Source organism: Acanthochromis polyacanthus, chromosome 21 (assembly GCF_021347895.1).
Source record: "Acanthochromis polyacanthus isolate Apoly-LR-REF ecotype Palm Island chromosome 21, KAUST_Apoly_ChrSc, whole genome shotgun sequence".
Taxonomy (NCBI): Eukaryota; Metazoa; Chordata; class Actinopteri; family Pomacentridae; genus Acanthochromis; species Acanthochromis polyacanthus.
Window position 1 is genome coordinate 4285093 of NC_067133.1, and position 21902 is coordinate 4306994.

Below are 21902 nucleotides of genomic sequence, written 5' to 3' on the forward strand. Positions count from 1 at the left end.
TATCTGGGAATGTGCTCTATCTGCCCCGATAAGTACACTTCTGTGCAATATCACTTAAAAGTTTACATTTTATCACCTTACTACAGTGATTGTATTATTTCTGAGCTGAAAGAAGGATGGTAAAAATAAACAGTTCAGATTCCCTACACTGTAAAAAAGTTATTTTAACAGTAAAATTCCTGTGGTTGTCGGAACTACTGTAAAATAGCAGTAAAACATTTTCTTCATTTACAGCAAGGGTGTCAAACATACGGCCTGCGGGCCAAAAGTGGCCCTCCAGAGGGTCCAATCCGGCCCAATGGACGACTTTGTAAAAAGTAAAAATTACAGAAAAGTTATTGACTGCAATTTTTAAATTAGTAAAACTAAGTTTAAAAAAAATTCTAGACCATGACAACCCGTTTTGATCATGAAGTCAAATACTAGATTGATTATTGTTCTTTTGTTGATTTGTCTCATTTTTGTAAAATTTTGTCTCGTTTTGTTTTTCCTGACGTTTGTGTCACATTTTTGCCATTTTGTTACTGGTTTTTGTTGTTTTGCGTTTCCTTTTTGTCTAGCTTGTTTTTTTTAATCATTTTGTGTTTTGCTTTATTGTTTTGTGCATTGTTTTTATTGTTTTGTTTCCCGCTTTTGTCATTTATCTCATTTGTCCATTTTTTTGTCACTAACTTTATTTTTTTGTTTTGTGTCATTTTGTTTCTCAATTTTGTTGTTTTGTGTCACATTTTTAAAAAAATATTTTGTCTTGTTTTTGTTGCTTTGTCCGACACGTCATTTGTCTCACGTTTTTGTCACTTTGCTTCTGGTTTTTGTTGCGTTTCCTTTTTGTCTCACCAGTGTTTTTTGTCTAATTTTTGTCATTTTGCGTTTTGCTTTATTGTTTTGTTTCTGGAACAATGCTATAATATTTATAAAGGTCACACAAACTTTATTTTATGTGGTGTTTTCATGTAAAGTTTCATGCAAAACTAAAATTCCTAAAACTTTTAACTTCATTTACTGTAAATGAAGAAAATGTTTAATTTTATGTTAGCGTTCTGGCAACCACAGGAATTGTACCATTTGTACTGTTTCCTGCTTACTAACTTCTTTAGATTCAGTGTTAAATAAACAGTAAAGCTGTTTTAGAGTGTACAGATGTTTGACAGTTTTTACAGTGTATCTTAATACTGTTATCTGTATCAGTGGAACAATAACACCTGAGAAAACGCAATAAGTATTCAAATACCGGTATAAAAACCAAACAGTTTATTTATTATATACATTCAATAATAATGAAGAGAATAAACAGAAGGCAGACACAAGGATGGCAAAAATAAAACATCGTGAGATAATACATGTCACTTATTTTTAAAAATCACTTGGATAAATGAGCTTTTTGAGCGCATGTGACCAAAAAATTTTTTAAAACAAAACAAAAAAAACCCTTCACATGCAATTCAAACCCATTTATTAAATCGCTGTACAAAAACTCCCACTGGGCTGACTTGAGCGCAGGGCGTCAGGGTCAGCGGGGGTGACTGTAGTGTCCTTCCAGCACACCTCTGTGGTTATTTTTGAAGCCTTTTGAGTGAGATTTACTCCAATTAGCGGAGACGAACGCAAGCGAAAGGGTCGCTGCTTCAGCCGGCTGCATGAGCGAGGCGGAGAAGCCGTTGAAGGAACATCTCAGTGGGCAGGTTCACCAGAACAGCTGCCAGGTCACCGTCTCCGTGCTGAAACTTCCGTTACTGCCGGTGCGGGCCGGTGCTGTCATTCTATCACTTTTGAGTTTTATGTTCATTATAAAAGCAAACCGCAAGGGGTCCAGGCATACCAAATTAAACTTTACACATCTGATATGACTGGTGATTACCACGGCGACCACAGAGGCACAGAGCAGAGATAACCCACATTATTGAAGAGGACTGAATCAGCTACCATAAAGCCAGCCACACACTTGGCCCCGGACCCGTCTCCTCGCATCACTTCTTGCCCCTTCCTGCTATGTAAACACCACGACCTCCTCCTCCTCTTCCTCCTTCTCCAGCACTAGGATTTGAATTCATGCACAAATGAAAAAGAAAAGCCAGACACCCCCCCCCCCCCCCCCCCCCCTCAATCCTCTATCTCTCTCACGAAAGCATGCATAGCAACACTTCTGGTAATACTCGTAAGGAATAATAAGACAAAAAGAAAAACACTCGTCGGACCTACTGCGCACAATCATACCAAACAATATCGCCCCTCGTCGCCACTGTACCCCCTGAAAAAAAGACGACGGCGGCGTTGGAGGGGGGCGTCGTTATTCTGTCAGCTCATGATTAATGGCTCAGCTTCTCACCTTCACCGACGTCCCTCCACTGAGCGCCCACAAGTCGTTTCATTGTTCAAAAAGAGGCGGCCACCGCTGGGCCACGGGGCCCTTTTGACATTGTATGAAGCCCCCCACTTTCTCACCTTCTACACCTTCTACCCACCCACCCCCCATCCATTTACTGTAATTTGGCCCTGCTGGGAAATATCCTCCCGTCGCCAAACCGCGGGTCTTTCCCTCATGACTCCCATCTGCTCTGATTTCCCTCGTCTGCAGCAAACACCTCCGCATCTACACCGTGTTCGTGTGTCAGCGCTAAAAAGAAAGGAAAAAAAGCCAATAAATTAGTGTGTTAACAGCGGCATGGTGTTTGCGGGTCAGAGTTCCCGTGTGTTCTCCAGCTCCAACACACATATAAACAAAAAAACCCACAAAAATAAGAAATACATCAGGACCAAAAATGTGCTTTTTTTGTCAGAAAATCTTTGGAACCAAAAAGGTAACAACAACAACAAAAAAAAACAACAGATATAACAACACAGTGAGGATATATGGATACATACAGGACAGAGTTGAGTTGATAAGTCGATTGCCATGCCTTCAGATGCACCGGTAAGGAAAAACTAAACGATCCCAGAGAGCGTGATGAAGATGAGGAAGTTGAAATTACATCATGATGTGGACAGCTAGTGAAAACACTGAATATAAATAGAAAACTGCTGCTTAAATCTCACTGTGTTACTGTTTTTCTTTAAGACTCGCATCTTTCGGTTTCACTGTGATTGGCTGCGTTCTAATCCGGGCTGAGATCAGACACTATCAGCAGAAACATCTCAATCGGCCAGGAGGGATCCCCATTCCACTCGGCGGACTGGCAGATGATTAGTTCCCCGAGTGCGTGGGAGCTGAATGTAGTCCGTTTTGCGCTCTGCGGTTCTTTGTCCATCTGATCCGTTCATTCCTCGCTACAGCTGGAATGTCTGACGGTCTAGGCGATAAAAGCGGGTCCTTTTTTGGAAGAAGCACATGAAGCCTTAGGAGGGAGGCGCGGTTACATACGGGGGTAGAAACCGATCCAGCGCTCCATCTTAGCGTTGCAAAACAAAACAAAAAAAGGCAAATGAACGGCTCTATTACTGAAACATGTCGTAATGACTTCTCAATGGCAGCACGACAAAACGGAGGCAAGAAAAACTGAGGTAATGCAGAAAAAAAACGGCCACTTTGTTTCTTTTCCTTGTCTTTTTCGTCTTTAAAGAGTATTTTTTTTTTTTTTTTTCCTTATACGCTTGGGAAAGTTGCAAAATGATAGAAAGTGACAAAAAAAAACTTAGAGAGACATGCCATATTGTTCGCAGTTTGCTGGAGAACAGTGGTTTGTGATGCTTCCGAGTCCAACATCTTCTGTAGGGAGCGGTGCACCTTTTGATTCTTTTTTTTTTTTATTATTATACAATGTTTAATCAGAGGGGTGACTGCTGCAGAGGGGGCAGTTCTATGTCGGTGTAGTGTTTAAAAACAGAAGTACCTTTTTTATCGTAGTGCTGCGGCAATCACTAAAGGAAAACGTAGAGGAGACTGTATACTTGAATGTAAAGTGTGTGTACATAGGTGTGATTAGGGCAGTGGATATACTGTAAGTTCAAAAAACTCTCAGGAAAAACATTTGTAGTGTGCAGGATCACACAGGAACAGCCGGTCCGTCTCCTTCCAGGTCCCGTAGTGTTTTTAAAAACCATCCTGAATTGTGCCCCGTAGTCCAAAAGTATCAGGCCCCAGCTGTTTTGTTTTTTTTTAAACTCCTGGCAGTTTAGTTTTTTCATTGTTTCCACGTCAGCAACAGAAAGAAGAGCACAGAAACACAGTTGGAGCTGATGATGTGGCAAAGACCTCCCTCCTCGCCACAAGAGAGGAAAAAGAAAAAAAAACACAAACCAGAAAACAAAGAAAAAAGAAGAAAAAAAACACACGAGTTGTCACAATAGTCTGCCTGCAGAAGAATGGAAGGGAGCTGCTGCCAAAGAGCTTGAAAAAAGGGTTTTTGGAGCAGATTGAAATTCCTTGGATGTGATTTGTGGCTTTAGTACGGAGCAAACCTACTGTATCCCGCCCGGTATAAACTGGCCTGGAAAACACAGAGAGGACAAGACGGTTAAGAAGAGCAGCATTCAACATTTCTCTATATCCTGTTTGACCACCAATCCACAGTATTCACTAGGGCTGGCCCGAATAGTGGCTTCTGGCCTCCGAATATTCGGGCCCTATTAAATACGAATATCCGAATATTCGTTCCGCCCAGAAGGCGAAGGGAAGAGACGAGCTCCGAATATTTTCATCTGGGGGGAGGAAGGGGTGGTCACATAGACAGGACGAGATGAGCCGATGTGGGCCGAAGGCGAAGGGAAGACAGTAACGCCGCATATTCTTTCAGCCCAGCAACGTCCACCCGGAGGGAATATCCGGATAGTGCCGTAGCGAACGAATATTCGGATATTCGGGTCCAGCCCTAGTATTCACATGAACTCCTCCAATACTTTTAACTATTACTTCACCAGGGAATGCAGAGGAGTAATGTGATGATCGGCGTATGTTTGTCTGTCTGTGCACAACATTAATCAAAAATGGAAGAACGGATTTGGATGAAATTTTCAGGGATGGTGAGAAATAACACAAGGATGACCTCATTAGATTTTGTAGACTCTGCTCTTGTTAAGAGTAAAGTAGCGGAAAAAACCTCAAACAACCAAAGCAGAAAGACACCAACGCTGCTACGATAACTTCAGCTCTCTGAATGCTGGATGCAGAATGGAGAAACAACACATGAATATTATTTCTGTTCTGTGACAGCAAACACAACGCACATACTTTCAGTAATATCCTTCTTATGGAGGCTCATTACAGCTAATTAAGCAACTCCATGACCCTTAGAGCAACACTTTACTGTGACTGCTGCTTCTCTCTACATACCACCTTCATTAAGTGCAGTAAGACCGCAGCTTTGTAAACTGACTGCTTATTAAACACAGCAACTGTATCATTAGAGTTATAGCATACTACATGCATTAATGTAAAAGGAGAAACCTCCTGTTGTAGCAACTCTAATTATCTGAAACTCCCCAAAAAATCGAGAACCATTAAGAATCGATGAGCAGAATCAATTCAATGATATGAATATAGTGCCACTTCACAACATATGCCATCTAACAGCGCTTAAAGGCCTCTACACACTGTGTGATTTTAACAGTCTTATAAGTTTACAGCGTGCTACACTGTATGACATGAATCTAAAAGTTCGTTAAGTTTGCTCTGTGCAAACTGCACGATGAAAATGTGAGCTGATGTGAATGCGCAAGAATAAAACATCACAAAAATACACAACTGAAGCACAAATGGAGCGCCTACAATCACAGGGAAACTGGCGGAACATGAACAGAGCCCTCGCCCTGGTGACATCTATGTGTTTGGAGAGAAATCCCCCCCCCCAAAAAAAAGGAGGAGGAGAATGTGGACGCGGTCGTGGCTCAGAAAGAGAAGCTAATTTGGGATGCCAGTTTGCAAAGGGAGCTTGAAGTACGGTGGGTACTTATTAGTGTCTATTAGCATTCTACGTTAGAATTTACTGTTATGATCTGTCATTTTCCAACGAAACACACTACCTGTAAACGTAACAAAAAACTGAATGTGAATGAATGTGGAGCTGATCAGTACGTCACTTCAAACTGCATTTCTATTGGTTAGTTAGCCGACGTCGCACCGTGAGACGATCAGCCCAAATTTCTGACAGCCAGAATTTTATCGTAGCTTGTCTTTGGTTGCAAGACCATGACAACGGCCATCCTTGAACCTGCCTCACAGTGCGACGTAGGACCACCGATTTAGAGCCAAGACCAAAGATATCACCACGATGTTATCTTTTGACTGGGACGGCCGAAAATCACACAGTGAACAGTGGCCTCAGCATAGCAAGGTACAGACCGTACGAGTTTTAAGCGGAGAACCCAACAATCCAAAGTTGCCTTTCGATTCCCTCTGACCAAGCAGTTGGCAACGGTGGGAAGCAACAAATTAGAATCACTAAAACAATACCCACCTTAGCCAATAAAGAAAGTTCTGTTTGATGTAAACTTGCCCTCTTTAAAACACATTCATATTGGAGATGTTTGTGTCGGTTTTCTCACCATGGCTCCTACTCCGTACGCAGCAGCAGCTGGAGTTAAAGCGTGGTATGGATCTGTAGTGTACACCCGGCCATAACTACAACACAAAACACATAAAAGATTACCCATTTAAGTCGTCAAGGACACAGTCAAGGCAAGTTTCCACTTTGTTGTCGTCCTGTATTGCAGATATTCTTCTCAAACAGTCTTTAAAACCCTTTTCAGACTTGAGCAAACACCCAAGTCAAGTTTGAACTGAATGCTGTTAAGATTTACAAAAAGCTGCAGCAGCACAAGGTTAAACACTCCACAAATACGTTTCGTGTGCTGGCTTATACGATCCAGGTATATAAAGTTTTATAGCAATTTTCTCCTGTAATGAGCACAAAGATTGGACCTTGTGAAAGAGGCCATCTTTAGTCGTCAAAAACATTTTTCTCATATAAGATCAGTCTGTAAAAATTATTTTCTCCTCGTCTCACAACCCAGGCAGCGTTAATCTGTGCAGCACAATCTCTTTACATTTTCCAATTTCCATTTGAAATGCGTTGCTGAACAAATGAATATCCAGAGAAAAGCTGTACACAGGCCAACGGCATGCGAGCTAATGGGAAATAAATGAGTCCCACTTTAACGTGTTGTCATTTCGTCCCTGTGCACCGTCAGATATCATAAACCACTCAGGAGGATTCGATTTGCTCTCTAATGACGGTGAATGGTGAAACTGGTGAGAAAATGCACCGGTGGATTCACTATACGAGTTGTGCTCGTGTTGGTCGATAAGTAGGGCTTCAACTGCAAAATGTGGTTCCAGTTTTTAAACTTCCTTTATCAGAACATTTTCACTTTCCTCTCTGCTCCCCTTTCAGACACCAACTGCCAAATATTACGCAAGAATCGTCTCTTTCCATAGATGTTCTGTAGTATCTTGATAAATTGCACAAGTCTCCTGTCTCTCAATGACAAAAATCTTTCATACAGGATCTGACTGGCTCTCCTGGTTGCCTTCTGCTCTTGTAAGAGCCGTAAACGTTGTTACGTTGGAACTCCAAGGTAAATCGAGGACCGTCTGTATATACAAGTCTGTAAAACCAATGAATAATTGCAATCTTAACATTGATCAAAATAACTGCGATTTTCATTCTGGCCATGATTGTGCAGCCTTCGCCAGTCGAATTGAAATATTTCTGCTACAGAAAGGTTGAAAGAAACAGATTCTCTGTCCGCAGTGAATTGCAGCTCCACAACTAATTTACTTGAGTATTTAAATCAGCGTAACAAAGCTCTGTATGACGAATGCAAAGCCAGATCCGAATGCAATCCAGAGCAAAAGACTATTTCAGACATCTCTGCCAGTGTAACAGCACAAACCATGTGAAAAACTTCCAAATAGTCTGCACTCAAAGAAAGTCCTTCTCGTAAAAACTCAATTTTCAGAAGTATTTTTTCTATTTTCTGTGCAGATGCGCTCCCTTACAAAATCGCCCCAGTCATGCTAGAATGATAAATCCTTTCCAAACAGAGCTACTCAAGTCATCTGCTGAAAATGATTGTATTTTTTTTCATATTGCAATATTTGAAAAGCGGAACATTTGGAAGCAATTTTTTTCCCCCAATATCGCCCTGCCCTACAAGGCATAATGTTGTCACCCTGAGGGCCCCTGACTTAGAAGATCAAATCTGTACCTCAGCAGTTGTGTTGCACAGTGAGGTGTGTGCATTTGTGTATTTTTTTTCAATCCTGAGCAGACTTCACCTGTCGCTGTAGGCGGCAGCTGCGGCGGTTGCTCCGGTTACAGCAGCGGGTTGGGCGTAGCGATAGGCGGCGGCGGCGGCGGCAGCAGCAGGGTAGCCTCCCTGGAGACACAAACACAACGCAACTAACTCACACGCTGTGAAGGAGGAAGATGCCCGAGGCACGGTGTGTAAATGAGGGGGGAAAGTGCAATAAGCTGACATTTATCTCAAAGAAACAGTTGGCTGTCGTTTATTCGTATACGAAAATAGGTACATGGTTAATAAATATCAAGTATTTTTCACTGTATCAAAAACTTTACAATTAAAAAACAGTATGCCAGTGTATTGCATTTGTGTACGAAAAAAGTAGGAGAAGGTGTAGTGTTGGATGTGAGACAAGAGGTGCTTTATCAGTGAGACAGAGGGAGGAAATTGGACTGTCGGAGTTGAGTTAGATTGTATTACTACCACTACGGGAGAGAGGGGGGTAAAAACAGTAGAAGACAAAATGTTCACAGAGCCGAGGTCGTATAGAAACCTCACTGCCTGGTCGGGGCAGAGGAGTCGAGTAATGAACAGACACGTTAAGAGAACACCTACGAGATGAGGACACTAATGAGTGCTACGGTGTGGAAGACCCGGTGATGACAGACAGTATTCAAGACAAAAACAACAGTTGTTATTTTTATTATTTGTGGCGTTCTTTCATGTGGATTTAAACGAAGAAAACAGCGAAGGAAGATGGGGGGGGGGAGATAAGGTCACACGCACAAACACACCCACGCAAGCCTGGGCTGACACTAAAACCATCGCCCTCACACTGACGCTGCATGCACGACCCCAAATTACAGCTCAGACCTACTAATTACAAAACAAACAAACGGGAAAAAAACCCCACAACATCCCCACTGCATTTGGACCTGGTCAGAACAGAGAACAGCGAAGCACAACAGAACACATCCCAGCATTCTCTGAGACGCCTGCAGGACACGGAGCAGAGACGGAGGGAGGAGGAGAAAGCACTGGGTTATTGGTAGGTGGGGTGGAGGGGGGGAGCAGCAAGGCTTTGTGGGTGAGAGGAGGGAGGGCATGGAGCGGTAATACAGTATGTCCGCATGCAGCAGCTGATCAGCACATGCTTTAATAATCGTCCTGGGAGGGGCAGTTAATTCAGGAAGAGACCGTGTTCTCTGTTTCAGCTCGAGCCAGAAGGCTTCCAGAGCTTCTCACACCGCTGGGTAACAGCGACCGCACCTTGCTGTGAAATCGCAGCCTCTTATTTCAAAGCAAGAATCCTACAGTTTACGATAAACCGTCATGGTTGCATCCAATTAGAAGACAATTTGCACTTCATTATTTTAAAAATATCTGTAGCAAGCACAGACCAGCAGAGTCAGAAGTTTCCATGCACTTGTAAGGGACACTTATTGTAAATTACGGCAGTGTTGGATGATAATTACTCTGGCAAGGAATGCAGTGGAGTTATGTGATGATCGACGTTGGTTTGTCTGTCTGTCTGTTCGCAACATTACTCAAAAATGGGCTAACGGATTTGGATGAAATTTTCAGGGAAGGTCAGAAATGACCCAAGAACCATCTGATTGGACTTTGAAAGTGATGCAGCTTACAGTTTGGATTTGTTAAAGATTTCCCATTGCGACATAGTGGCATGGCGTCACTGTAAGTGAACGCTACATTAGCTGCCTGCTGACGATCACATGACTGAGATCCTACTATAAATCCACGACTGTGGACTTATCTGTTGGAAATAATACAAGGAACAACAGATTTAATTGTGGAGGTGTTTCTGAGTCCCATCAATTGCTGTTGCCCATTAAATATTTAGATCATGTGATTCAGTATCCGAACATAATAGTCCGGGAGCTCAGATGGCCTACCACGCACCTTTTGATGTTGTAAACGAGTCTTTGTGTGGCAACAGTGAAATAACTCATTCCCAGCAGAATTTTGTCCGTTTTACTTTACCCAGAAATGCGATATTTCCAACAAATTTTTCGTTTCTTTTTTTACTGAAAATGGACATAGCCACTGTAGTCATTTCACTCGTGGAAATCACAACATGTTAGACATCATATAAAAGCTTAGAATCTCTAGTTTACAAATATAATCATATTGCTTTTGTATTTTCATTACAATAGAAACAATATACGATAAAAGGACAGCGTATCTTAGAGCTAACTTTTTCGTGAAAATTTCTAATATAAGCAAATCAAATTTTGTGTGTGTATATATATATATATATATATATATGTCATCTTTTTTATTGATATATAGTATATTCCTGATAGAATGTATTCTATAATGCATATTTGCACTATAATGTCATGTATTGCAATGTTTGGTTGCTTACAAGTATTGATTTACTGTATTATCTTTGGATTCATTTTTGATCACTTTTCATTCGTCTGTTGTTGTTACTTGACGCCTTTATGTTGTGGCTTAGTTGAGGATGTTTCAAAGGCTTTTCAGTAAAAGATGAGGATCCATCATGGGTGGAACCAGCAGATTTCACTAATTTTCAGATTTTTTTTATAACTTACGCATGCATAACACACACCTGTACTCAGCGCAACGTCACTTTGTTTGTGGGTACATCTATATTGAATAGCCGCATTCTGTGTTGCTGTGAATTCTGATCAATAACTTATAAACAAATGCTGCATTTCTGACACTGCCATATGGGGGAATGAGCAGCCTTGACGGAGTGCTGCGCTCTCTGAGTGCTTTTCTAGCTTTACTTGCAGCCATTTGGTCACAAAACGGTTATGACAGAATGAATAAAGCTTCTGTTTTTACAAAGAATATTCACAAAATCTGTTGTACGCGAAAATACAACACGATCTAATGGGTCAAAAACAAAAACACTGTCTTTGTTAGGTGTATTTACAGTATTTATAGAGTCTAGATCAATAAATCATTGTGCCATGCAATTATCACTTGTGATGTTTGTTTAGGTCACTGCCCTGCTGGGAAAACCCACTTATATCCAGGATTTAACTTTCTGGCTGGTAGTTTGATGTTGTCATGGCAGGTTTTAAGCTTCCTACATTATACTGTCCACGTTCAGCAAAACACTACAGAAATGGCAGCAATGCTACCATCATGGTCTGACAGTGTGTTTAGAGTTGAGATTTTTAACTACACCTTTGTTTCAACTCAAAACAAAATACTGCTCCAGAAGTGGTTTTTTTTTAACCCTTGGTTGCACAACATGTGTCAACAGATTCCTATATTCCACTGAATATGGGCATCTTTTGACCCATGTTGTGCATCAAAGGCTTAATTGTCTGTAGCAACAAATCAAATGGAAAGCACTTTGGGTTGGCTTGTGTTGTTTTATATGTTCTAAATAAATAAAGGTGACCCGACAAACTTGGGTCGAGCTTTTAAGAAGCCGGTTCCAAACTCCAAACTGCCGTGTCATTCGTGTTTCTGACAAGTGCATGCAAACATCTGACCACAGCTGTAGGCGTGTTGTCATTTTTGCCAACAACAAAATAAGAATGGGTGCAATTTTTCTCCAAAACTTGCCAACCAGACAAAAGAGACCAGGCTCTCCTTTGAACAGACTGGACGGAAAATTACACACGATTTAGTAGTTTAGTAAGCAAACAAAGCCCTTTCCCACAATTTAAAAAAAAAAAAAGTGCACATTTCAGTGAGTTAGTAGAAAAAACAACGCAAAATTCAAAAGGAGTGGCAATTTTTTTTTGTAACAACTAAAAGACAACATGTTCCAGATCAGATCAGAAGATGATTCATAAGATCAGAGGAGGTAGTACAGTAAAACAATGCACACTGTGGGTTTGGTGTTGAGTTGACCCTACCTGAGGCAATCTGGGACTAAGGACTGAGTCCTGAAACACTAGTCTATAGAGAGAACAGAAACAACCGTTGTCAACCTGGATACACACACACACACACACACACACTCTTGTTCACACACTCGTACACTGACGCACGCTGCCGCATCCGCCTACAGAGCAAGCCTTTGTAGTGGTGTTTCAGACCCTTCATGCTATCATTAAGACAGGCTGTTTTTATCCGCTTGATTTTATTTTTAAAATCATCTCAGCCTACACTGTCCCAGTCAGTGTGTAAATTGTATTATGACCAATATTTTCGTCACAACAAATCCCCAGGGATAAAGGATCATGTGCAGATTTCTGTCTTCTAAACAGTTCCTTGTCGTGGATTCACCATTATGCAGGCAGCTCTGTGCAGCGCATGACCGGACGCACATGCAGAATCACCCCCAGAGGGGGAAAAAAAAAAGGAGCAGGAGAAAAGCCGTGAGGGGAGGGACAGAGATGGCGTGTTTGTTGGAGGTGAATTTACTTACATATAAGTCTGCAGCGCCGTAAAACCCATCCTGATACACCACACTGAGAGAGGAAGAACACGGGAGAAAGAGACAGGAGGAGGAAGGGAGAGGGGGCGGTGGTGGTGGGGGGGTGGGGTGGGGTGGGGGGGTGCAAACGGAGCGGTGCAATGTCCCAAAAAACCAGTGGATGAAGGTCACAACACAGCAGAAACAAGAGGGAACAGACAGAGAGGGAGGGAGGGAGAGAGAGAGAAGGTAGTTATTTCACACCCATGCAACATGCAGAGGAAATACAACTCCCATTAAGCTCCACCGCTGCACCTAAAAACATTAAACAATGCGCTCAGGGGACTAATAGATAAAGTTCACTGAACTGAAATGAGACCATAAACTGCTATTGTTCCCCAGCTACAAGAAAACGAAGGCAATAAAGGCCACTTCGTATGTGTCATTTTAAGAAGAGGTGGAGTTTGCAGTGGAGCCCATAAGGAGAAGGTATTTCCTGCATCCCAAAATTTCATCTTGTTTAGCTTCATTTCAGAGTCATCATATGAAGCAGCCATGAGGCTATGAACCAGTCGTTTCTGCTTTGATGTGAGCACCACGGCAGTCACAACTCCCATTAGTCATTCCCAGCACAGCAACAACATGCACAGTACACAGACTGAACGCACAAAAAAGACGATCACCGTGGACGTGGATAATTTGTAGCCAATCTGTTCACGAGGTGACTAAATGCGGTTTGTGTGTATTTATGCAAATCTGCTGACGCTGGTATCTGTGTGTTTATTCAAATCAACCTTCAGTGGTGCAATCCCATCAGTGTGTCATACTCCACTGAATGGTTTGTGAGCTGACTGACAATGTGCCAATTGGACCGCTGAAAAGAGTGAAGTGTGAATAATGTTTGAGCATAAAAAGTGAATGAGCACAGCTGCGTTACACGGAGACCTGGTTAAATAGAATTTGGAAAATGACTCATGAGGTGTTGCTCAATAGATTTACTTAGGCGCTAAACAAAACAGATTTCGACTTTTTTTTTTTTTATCTCCAAAATGCATTTTGTGTAAAAGCCACAGATTTGAGCCGGCTACAAAGCATGTGAAGTCAACAGCTCGTGTTTATAAAGAGGCAGATTTTCCTCACCCAGGGTAGGCAGGGATGGCAGGCTGAGGCACAGCGGCCCGCACAGCGCTGTAGACGGGTCGGCCTCGGCCCCTGAGGTGGGCGCCGCGGAACGCCGCCGCCGCTGTTGTGGCTGCTGCTGCAGCTGCTGAAGGGTAGGGAAACCCTGGGACTGGAGGCGAGGAGGGAGATAGAGAGGACAAAAGGAGTAAGAGAGGAGGTGGAGGGAAGAGAAAGGATGAGTGGCAGTAGTGGATTTAGGGAAGGAAGATAACAATGTAGGTGGTAGAAGGACAATGTGAGCAAAAACTAGATTTCGTGCCCTGCAGTTGGATGAATCCATCAAGCAGTCAAGTTTACATCCATGTCTTTCCAGGCTCATTTAACCCGTTTTAAAGTTTGAGAATGTGGAAGGAAAATATATTTTCACAGTGAAATTTCTGATGTCCACATTTTCTACATTTTTGGGAAATCTTTGAACATTTTTTGGTGGAAAAAAGAAATATTAAAAATGTTTCTGAAGAACATTCACATAAAAATCAACCAAAATCCAGCGAATTTCGCTGGATTTTGGTTGATTTTTATGTGAATGTTCTTCAAGAAAAAGTTTTACTGATGTATATGTAATCACTTTAGACATTTTTAGGATTTTTGGGGAAAATTTTTACTCATTTTTTGAAAATATTTACAATAATTTTCTTGCCAAATCTGGGGGATTTTTTTAAATAAACATTTAAGGGAAACATTTAAGAAATTATTAGAATTTTCTTCCTGAAGGTTTTGAAAATTTCCAGAAATTTGGGTAATTTTTGGCTGAATTTTTGGAATTTTTCAGACAAGGAAACAATATTTTGTGGTGCCCGTAAATGAAGACAACAGGAGGGGTAATAAACATAGCGTAGACAGTGTGAGGTTTTAGGGCAAAACAGCTGAAAATTTATCATGATTAAAAACAAACAAACAGGGTAAAGGTGCCACACTGAGCTGAGGTAAAGGTTCAGAGCGCTGCTATCACCAGACAGGAACCACACACACCCCAGCATCACGTTTGTCAGCCCTGGGAGCCCACCAAGTGTGTTGCTTCGGGAGAGTTGGCGGGATAAAACGGACCATGGGTGTTTTAGAGCCACTGGTTCCTACTAGCAGCACCTGGGGAGATCTGCAGGCACCATCAGGGGTGACAAGAGGCCCAGAAGGACAAAGACTTACTCGCCTCGAGAGGCCGGCTCCATGCTCATGCCGATTAAGTGTAGTTATGTCTTTCCGATAAGACTGCTTCTAATAGAACAAAGCGTTACTGCCATGACACAAGATACTGTAAATATGGATTTGGCTGAGAAGAATCTTCAGCTTCTAAAATGTGATCACACACTGACACCAGAGAAGATCTAAACTGCCAGCAGGCTTTGAAGACGGACGCTCAGACTGGTGTCACCGATTCAGTATCTGACCAAATGTGAAATATTGTCAAAACTAAGTTCTCCAGATCACCACTTCATAATTTTGTCCTCCTACCAGTTACATGAACAATATCGACTACAACACTGACAACCACGTGACAAATGAATATATTCCCTCTATTACGCTGACAGAAAACTGGATCGTTCAATCACTCACCAGCTGACAAAGTTGGAGTCTGCCAATTCTACCTGTGGGAACGTTAGCCTGGAGCCCTGATGAGATGTGGAACTTTCGCAACAATAAGCGCATTTATTCTCGAGTAGTGACCAAAAATGAGTTTTACGAAGCCACAATGACCTTCGACCGCAAGCTCATCCTCAAGGCCTTCCTGAGACATCACATTCACAAATACAGGACTGAAAGCGTAATGCCTGTGGCTGCGTCTGTCTGCCTGCTCAGAGGAATAAAAGTCAGGGAAGGCTGAGCGACGAATTAAGCAGAAAAAGAAAAGAGAGAAGAGGAATAATCCAACTATCGCAGCGAAGGCTTGATATCAATAAAATTGTAAATGAGGAGAAACGGTTGGCAAGCAGTGCATTAATATAAAGATTGAGACGTGACTGAAATGTAAAGCAGGCTGTAGATCTCTACAGTGTTCAGTGCAGATCGGCTTTACCTGCGTACAGCTCTGGTCCGTACACGGCTCCCACCATAGGACTCAATTTCCACCCAGCTGATCACACAGAGAAGAAAAGGGCAATTAATTAACAGGGAGCATAAAATCCTACATTCCTGCTGAACATTTGAGGAAAGGCGTGATTCATATCCCATACTGTGCACACATTTCAGCCCACCATTTGAACCGCAGATCAGTTATTCATATTTATTGCTGCCATTTATGGTTTCACTCGGCACTCACAGACCAGTGTTGTCGATAAATACATGATAATGAGACGTGGAAGGAGAACGGCACCACAGAGCAACGTTTGGTTAAAAAATAACCGTGATGTTTGCTCAACAAGACCTCACTTTTAAAAGACAGAAGCTGGATTCAGATCTGAGAGCACTTTGTAGGTTTGGGATCTGTGTGTTGCTTTGCCAGACGAGGATAGTTTTTAATTCAATGAAAACCATCTCTGTTCAGACAACTATCTTAGCTCACGATTATTTCCATACGTGAAGCGTGTGTGTGCTGGTGTAAACAGTGAGCAGTGGGTGGGCTGTGTAGTCATGGAAAATACTAGGAATACAAATAATAGCTTTGCTCCTGTGCATGTCGACATCAGCAACGTGATAAAACGCTACCAGCCGCACAACAGCTGGTAGCAAAGACAACAAGGTCACCGACGCCTGATTCAGTACACAAGATGAATGAAGCACTGAATTAACACAAACCAGGGAAGGACGCAGTGTCTGAGGAGCACAGGAAGCTGCTGAGGGTTTTTTTTTTTCCAGCATCTACATCGTCATTCTTCGCAAGTCAAATGATTTTTTTACCATTCATAATACAGATATCTACAGTTTAGCAGAAAAAAATCTGCATTATGATGTGCGTGTACAGTGGTCCCTTGCCATATTGCGGCTCACTTTTCATAGTCTCACTGCATCGTGAATTTTTAAATTGTATTTGGTATCGTGGATTTTTCACTATATCGCGATATATAGGTATTTTAATACATTATTTTAATTATTTTTGCGGTAAAATAAGCGTGTTCTAGCCTACAAAAATTAAAACAATATAAAAAAATACATTAAAATAGTAATTAAAACATATTAAAAGGAAATAAAATGCAGACTCCACAGATAATCATCACCACTATCGTCATTAAGTTGTACTATATTCACTTGTGCGTACCAATATAGAATTTCATATGTTGTTAAAATTACATAGGTTTAGGAGACAAGACTGGCAAGACTCCAAGGCTTTCTGAGTTATTTCATATAAAGTAGTGTGTGAGTCAAGTGTGGATTTATGGCATGTCAACAGGTTTACTACAGTATCTTTAGAAATAACTTTCAATTTTACTCAATTGTATATATAATATTTGGAAGAATCTTTGTCTAAAAATGCCATGTGGTGTTTGGTTAAAGGCGGCCATGTTGATTTTGGGCCTAAAATGTCAACTATGGTACAAAAAATCCGGCAATTATATACTGACCCCAGTATCGTCAGAGGCGGCTTGCTTTTCAAACATGTTACTGCACTGCAACCGTACCAACAAATATGTACATGACAGCTATAATACTGCCATGTCACAGCAGCCAAAGTTCTGGTAAATCTCTGTTTTAGTGGCCTTAAAACTCCACAGTAGTACGGAGGCTACATGTAAAGACAGTAAGGGTTATGCGTTTTAGAAAGAAAACACATTAGTGTGTACGTAGCCTCGTTGCGTGTGCCTTTGTCTGGCTGTGCACCGGTGTTGTTTGGATCATTAGGCGAGCTGGTGGTCATTGTTAGTGTGTGTCATTGCGGTTGTTACCATAGGGCAGCGTGCTGAGAGCCTCTCCATTAGGATAGGGGCTGACCATTTTCTTGTTAGTCATCACCCTGGCGGTGGCGTTATTCACCTGGGGGACGGAGGAGCACACAGTCAAGGCACAGACACAACAACTCGACACAGGAAAGCAAAGCAGCTCACAGGCTCAAATGTAGTTTACTAAATCAAGGCCAAGGCTGATGTAGTTTTTTTTTGTTTTGTTTTTTTGCTATGATGATGAATTGTGATCGCCTCCATTTATTTTGCACATCTTGAAAATGATAATGTTATTTTCTGAGTTCAATTACTGCTGCCGGGACATTAAAAGTGAATGTTGAAGTTATGGCCCATTTAGCTGTGTCAACATCTAATTAGCATTTTTATAAATCACTCTGTCCCACATAACTATCCTGTGGGTCCGTGTACTTTACGGCCATCCGTTTTCCAGATTGATATGGGTAAACGAAAAAGAGGCTCGTTTTCCGTTTTTTGATTTTCGATTTCCAAACGAAAAACGGGACACGGCTCGTTTCCCGTTTTTCGTTTACCTTCATCCAAACGGAAATCGAAAATCGGATGGTTTCCCGTTTTTCGTTTACCCATATCAATCTGGAAAACGGATGGCCGTAAAGTACGCGGACCCCTGTGACATTACCTTGTTTTTATTATCAAAAGGCACACTTCAGAGCCTTAGCTGTCATGGATGTGAAGATTTTCATTAAGGGGTTATTTTCTACTAAAAAATTCTCTCTATCTGTTGACATTGCATGTTAAATACTGCGAAAAATCTACCTCTGCTTAGTAACAAAGCATCCCGTCATTTAAAGTCTTTACAAGCGACGTGTCTGCTGACTCTTTTCGTGGTTTCTGTGTTCATGTGCGTAAAAGTGGGTGGAGATAGTTAGGGGGAAATTTTAGTCATCATGCAATAAAAAGCAAGTTGCCCAGGAGAGATTTGGTGATTCACTATAAACAAACATAACGGGTGCCATGGGTGACACCGGCTATGCTGCTGATGTGCATATAAACAGAGAGGGGCGGCACAGCAAAGGAAACTGAGCTGTACTTCTTTTGACATGCACAGGGAGAAGTATTGTGGATTTCTAGGTGTGTGTGCGCATGTTCCGTGCATGCTCGCTGACATTTCAGACTAATGCTTAGGCCTTTCAATCCAAGATGGCTGATAATCTCCTCTCTGAGCTTCAAAGGCTCCCGCTCCGGTCCCTTGATCTATCCTCATCTTCCTTTGATGGGCTTTAAAAGAAGGAGATTGTAGCTCTCTGTAATAACCCGCACTGTCCGAGTGTGATGTCCAAGTTGCACATTTCAAGCTAAAGATTAATGACCTTTCGGCTAGATGAGCAGAGAGTGTGTGCTTGTGTGTGACAAAGAAGGAGAGAGACTGAGGAATGAGAGTGCTTGTGTTCGCGCACACACGCGCCGCACTCCCATTTAGAAGACCATTAAGGACTCGACTGCCTTTCGTATTGCCTCTCGCGGTGAGTCATGTTCTTTATCTGCAGAGCTTCATTCAAATGGAAATGAGGTTTACCTCATTTTTCCCTCATTGCAAATGACAAGGTCAGTGGCATGTGATTCAATTAGCCTAGCCTGGCTAGCTATCTGACACAACTGTCCACGGGTGTCTGAGTGGTAACGTTCTGAATGCAAATCAAGTTAATGAATCAAATTAATCTCAACATTTTGTCGAACACGGCACAATTTTGTCCAGACTTGTTCAGAATTTAAAGTTGACTAGTAGCAGTGAACCCTCTGCTGGTACTTCTAAACGTTACATTATTTATCAGAGACAGAAAACAAAAAGAATCATTGGGTTGTCAATTTTCCCATAGTCTATGAACCACTCATCTGCAATTTTGTCAAAAACCTGAACCGAATCTCAGATCAAAACCGAGATATTTCATCAAAATTATTTTATTCTACAAGTCACATTTAAAAAATTGCCAGTCAGAAATTGTTTGTATCGGACGGTAACTTGGTAAAGCAGTGTTTACTCATTACGCTCCACATAGCTGGAACAAACTGGCTCCAACTCTCACTTCTTTTAAATCCCAGCTCAAAACTTTTCTGTTTGCCACTGCTTTCCAATTATAGCATATTTTAACTTGTTTTAAATGCATGGTGCATGAATGGTTCGGATGTTTTTAATGTTTTAATGTAAAGCACACTGAGTTGCCCTCGTGGGTGAAATACGATATACAAATAAAGCTGCCTTGCTTTGTCTTGACTAGGACAGATTCTGTGTAAATATCTGTAAATTCTGCACTTCAAGAAGCCATGAGTGACTCAGCTACAATTAACACAAGAATTCTGGGACTTTTTCGACTGAACTGTAGGCTGTGTGGAAATATTTGTAGTATTTTTAGCCTAACGCTGCTTCCTCCCAATATTGGTATCACATGGGGGGCATTTGGAAAAATGTTGTGCATGTTGATTCTAGGTTTCATAAATTTTGGTAAAAGAAATGTATGTTTTTTAATCGTTTATGGCACTAAAGGTTAGTCATTTCTCTACTTCTAGCTATAGTTGTGCTGTTTCCATAGAGATGCAGGACGTTATATTGCAGTGCAAACTAACAGGAGCAAAATAAAGTAATTGGATTAAAGAGTTGAACCTGTGTTAATGCTGGGTCTGTGTATAAAGTAGTACTCTGTGTTTGTGTCATGCGCAATTAATGAAACTGGGTAAATGGTTGACAGGAGCACATGCAAATCAACAGAGACCAATATGGAAGGCAAATCTCAGTGTTGATGATTAATCCAACATTCATCCTTTCTCATCCCACTTTTTCCCCTCCCAGTCCGGCCTGGACAGCGAACCCAAACAAAATGAAGTCACATTTCCATATGAAACCAAACTTGTGGGGTTTACATACCTAAAAAGAAATATCGAAATAAAACACAAAAAAGGAGAGGGAGAGAAAGAGGGGGGGTGCAAAAACATCCGTTTGACTAAATTAATAATCATAGAACACAGAAATTACACACAGCCAAATATGGGCGCATCACATGACCAAGAGTGAGTAACAAACTCAAAAAAAAAAGAAGAAAAAAAAAGTAAAAATTCAGCCAATCAGCAAGCGTCGGATGCAGCATAGAGACCAATCAAAACGATCGCAGCACTCCCACATCAAACACATACGAGACAAACATGGGGACAGGTAAGTTAAGAGGAAGGGATGCAGGTGAGAAGTAAAGAGACAGAGCCAGTCCATTTACAAAAAAACAACAACAGGAGAACATAAAGATGGAGTGAAGAGAAAGAGAAAAGGGGAGAGAGTTTACATGAGCAACACAAAAAACCAATAACAATTACTGTTGGAACAAAACATATATACCAAGGTGCATCATTCAAATAAAGCAATTAGATTTGGTGACCATTCTCCTGAAAATCTCATTATATGTGGTGGGTTGAGAAACAGAGCACCAAAGGATGGAGGGAACAGAAAGAGAGAGAGAGGGAGAGCGAGAGAGAGAGAGAGAGAGAGAGAGAGAGAGAGAGGAGAGTGAGAGAGAGCAATCCTCATTCCCAAAAAAGGAGAAATAAAATAAACATGAGACACTATGCCAGGCATTAAAACTGTGTCACAAACTGAGACCAGTACACTACGACTACAACTACTACTACGACTACTAATACACAGACAATCCACTACAAGAAAAACCAAACCAAAGGAGAAAAACAAAAAAGGCAGCATAATAGAGACCCAAAAAACAGCAAGGTAAACCCCATATCGGTTTAGAGATGCATATGGTTACACAACACGGGCTGATTTGGTGAGTGACCACACGTTGGTTGCACCAGCCGTTCATTCGTTCAAACTAGAATTAGTTCAAGTGTTTACTGCTTAAAAAAATGATTGCACCACTCAAACTGCTTCATACATAGAGATTTATTATATTTATATACACACTACCGTTCAAAAGTTTGGCATCACCCAGGCAATTTCATGTTTTCCATGAAAATTCACACTTTTATTCATGTGCTAACATAACTGCACAAGGGTTTTCTAACCATCAATTTGTCTTTCAACACCATTAGCTAACACAATGTAGCATTAGAACACAGGAGTGATGGTTGCTGGAAATGTTCCTCTGTACCCCTATGGAGATATTCCATTACACATTTCCAGCTAGAATAGTCACTTACCACATTAACAATGTCTAGACTGGATTTATGATTCATTTAATGTTATCTCTATTGAAAAAAAAACAGGTTTCTTTCAAAATACGGACACATCTGAGTGATCCCAAAGGTTTGAACAGTAGTATAGATATAAAAGATACATGCATATAAAAGATGTTCATAGCTATTATCACATTACCCATTAATTTATCGAG

At 41.4% G+C, this 21902-nt stretch overlaps 1 protein-coding gene across 4 annotated transcripts in view; it reads right to left on the reverse strand.

The window, feature by feature from the left end:
• Positions 1–1236: 1236 nt before the first annotated feature.
• The window catches only part of LOC110953124 (RNA binding protein fox-1 homolog 2-like), a 68066-nt gene continuing 47400 nt past the window's right edge, over positions 1237–21902 (reverse strand). For 3 of the 4 annotated variants that reach the window (XM_022196976.2, XM_022196973.2, XM_022196977.2), the window contains 7 exons: positions 17545–17632; positions 15741–15797; positions 13685–13835; positions 12557–12599; positions 8213–8313; positions 6478–6553; positions 1237–4424 (listed from right to left, as the gene is read on the reverse strand). In XM_022196976.2, the coding sequence (XP_022052668.1) occupies positions 4380–4424; positions 6478–6553; positions 8213–8313; positions 12557–12599; positions 13685–13835; positions 15741–15797; positions 17545–17632 (561 nt within the window). In that variant the 3' untranslated portion in view covers positions 1237–4379. Of the gene's footprint in view, positions 4425–6477; positions 6554–8212; positions 8314–12041; positions 12085–12556; positions 12600–13684; positions 13836–15740; positions 15798–17544; positions 17633–21902 lie in introns of those variants that run through there. The other variant, XM_022196978.2, reaches the window with a different exon arrangement.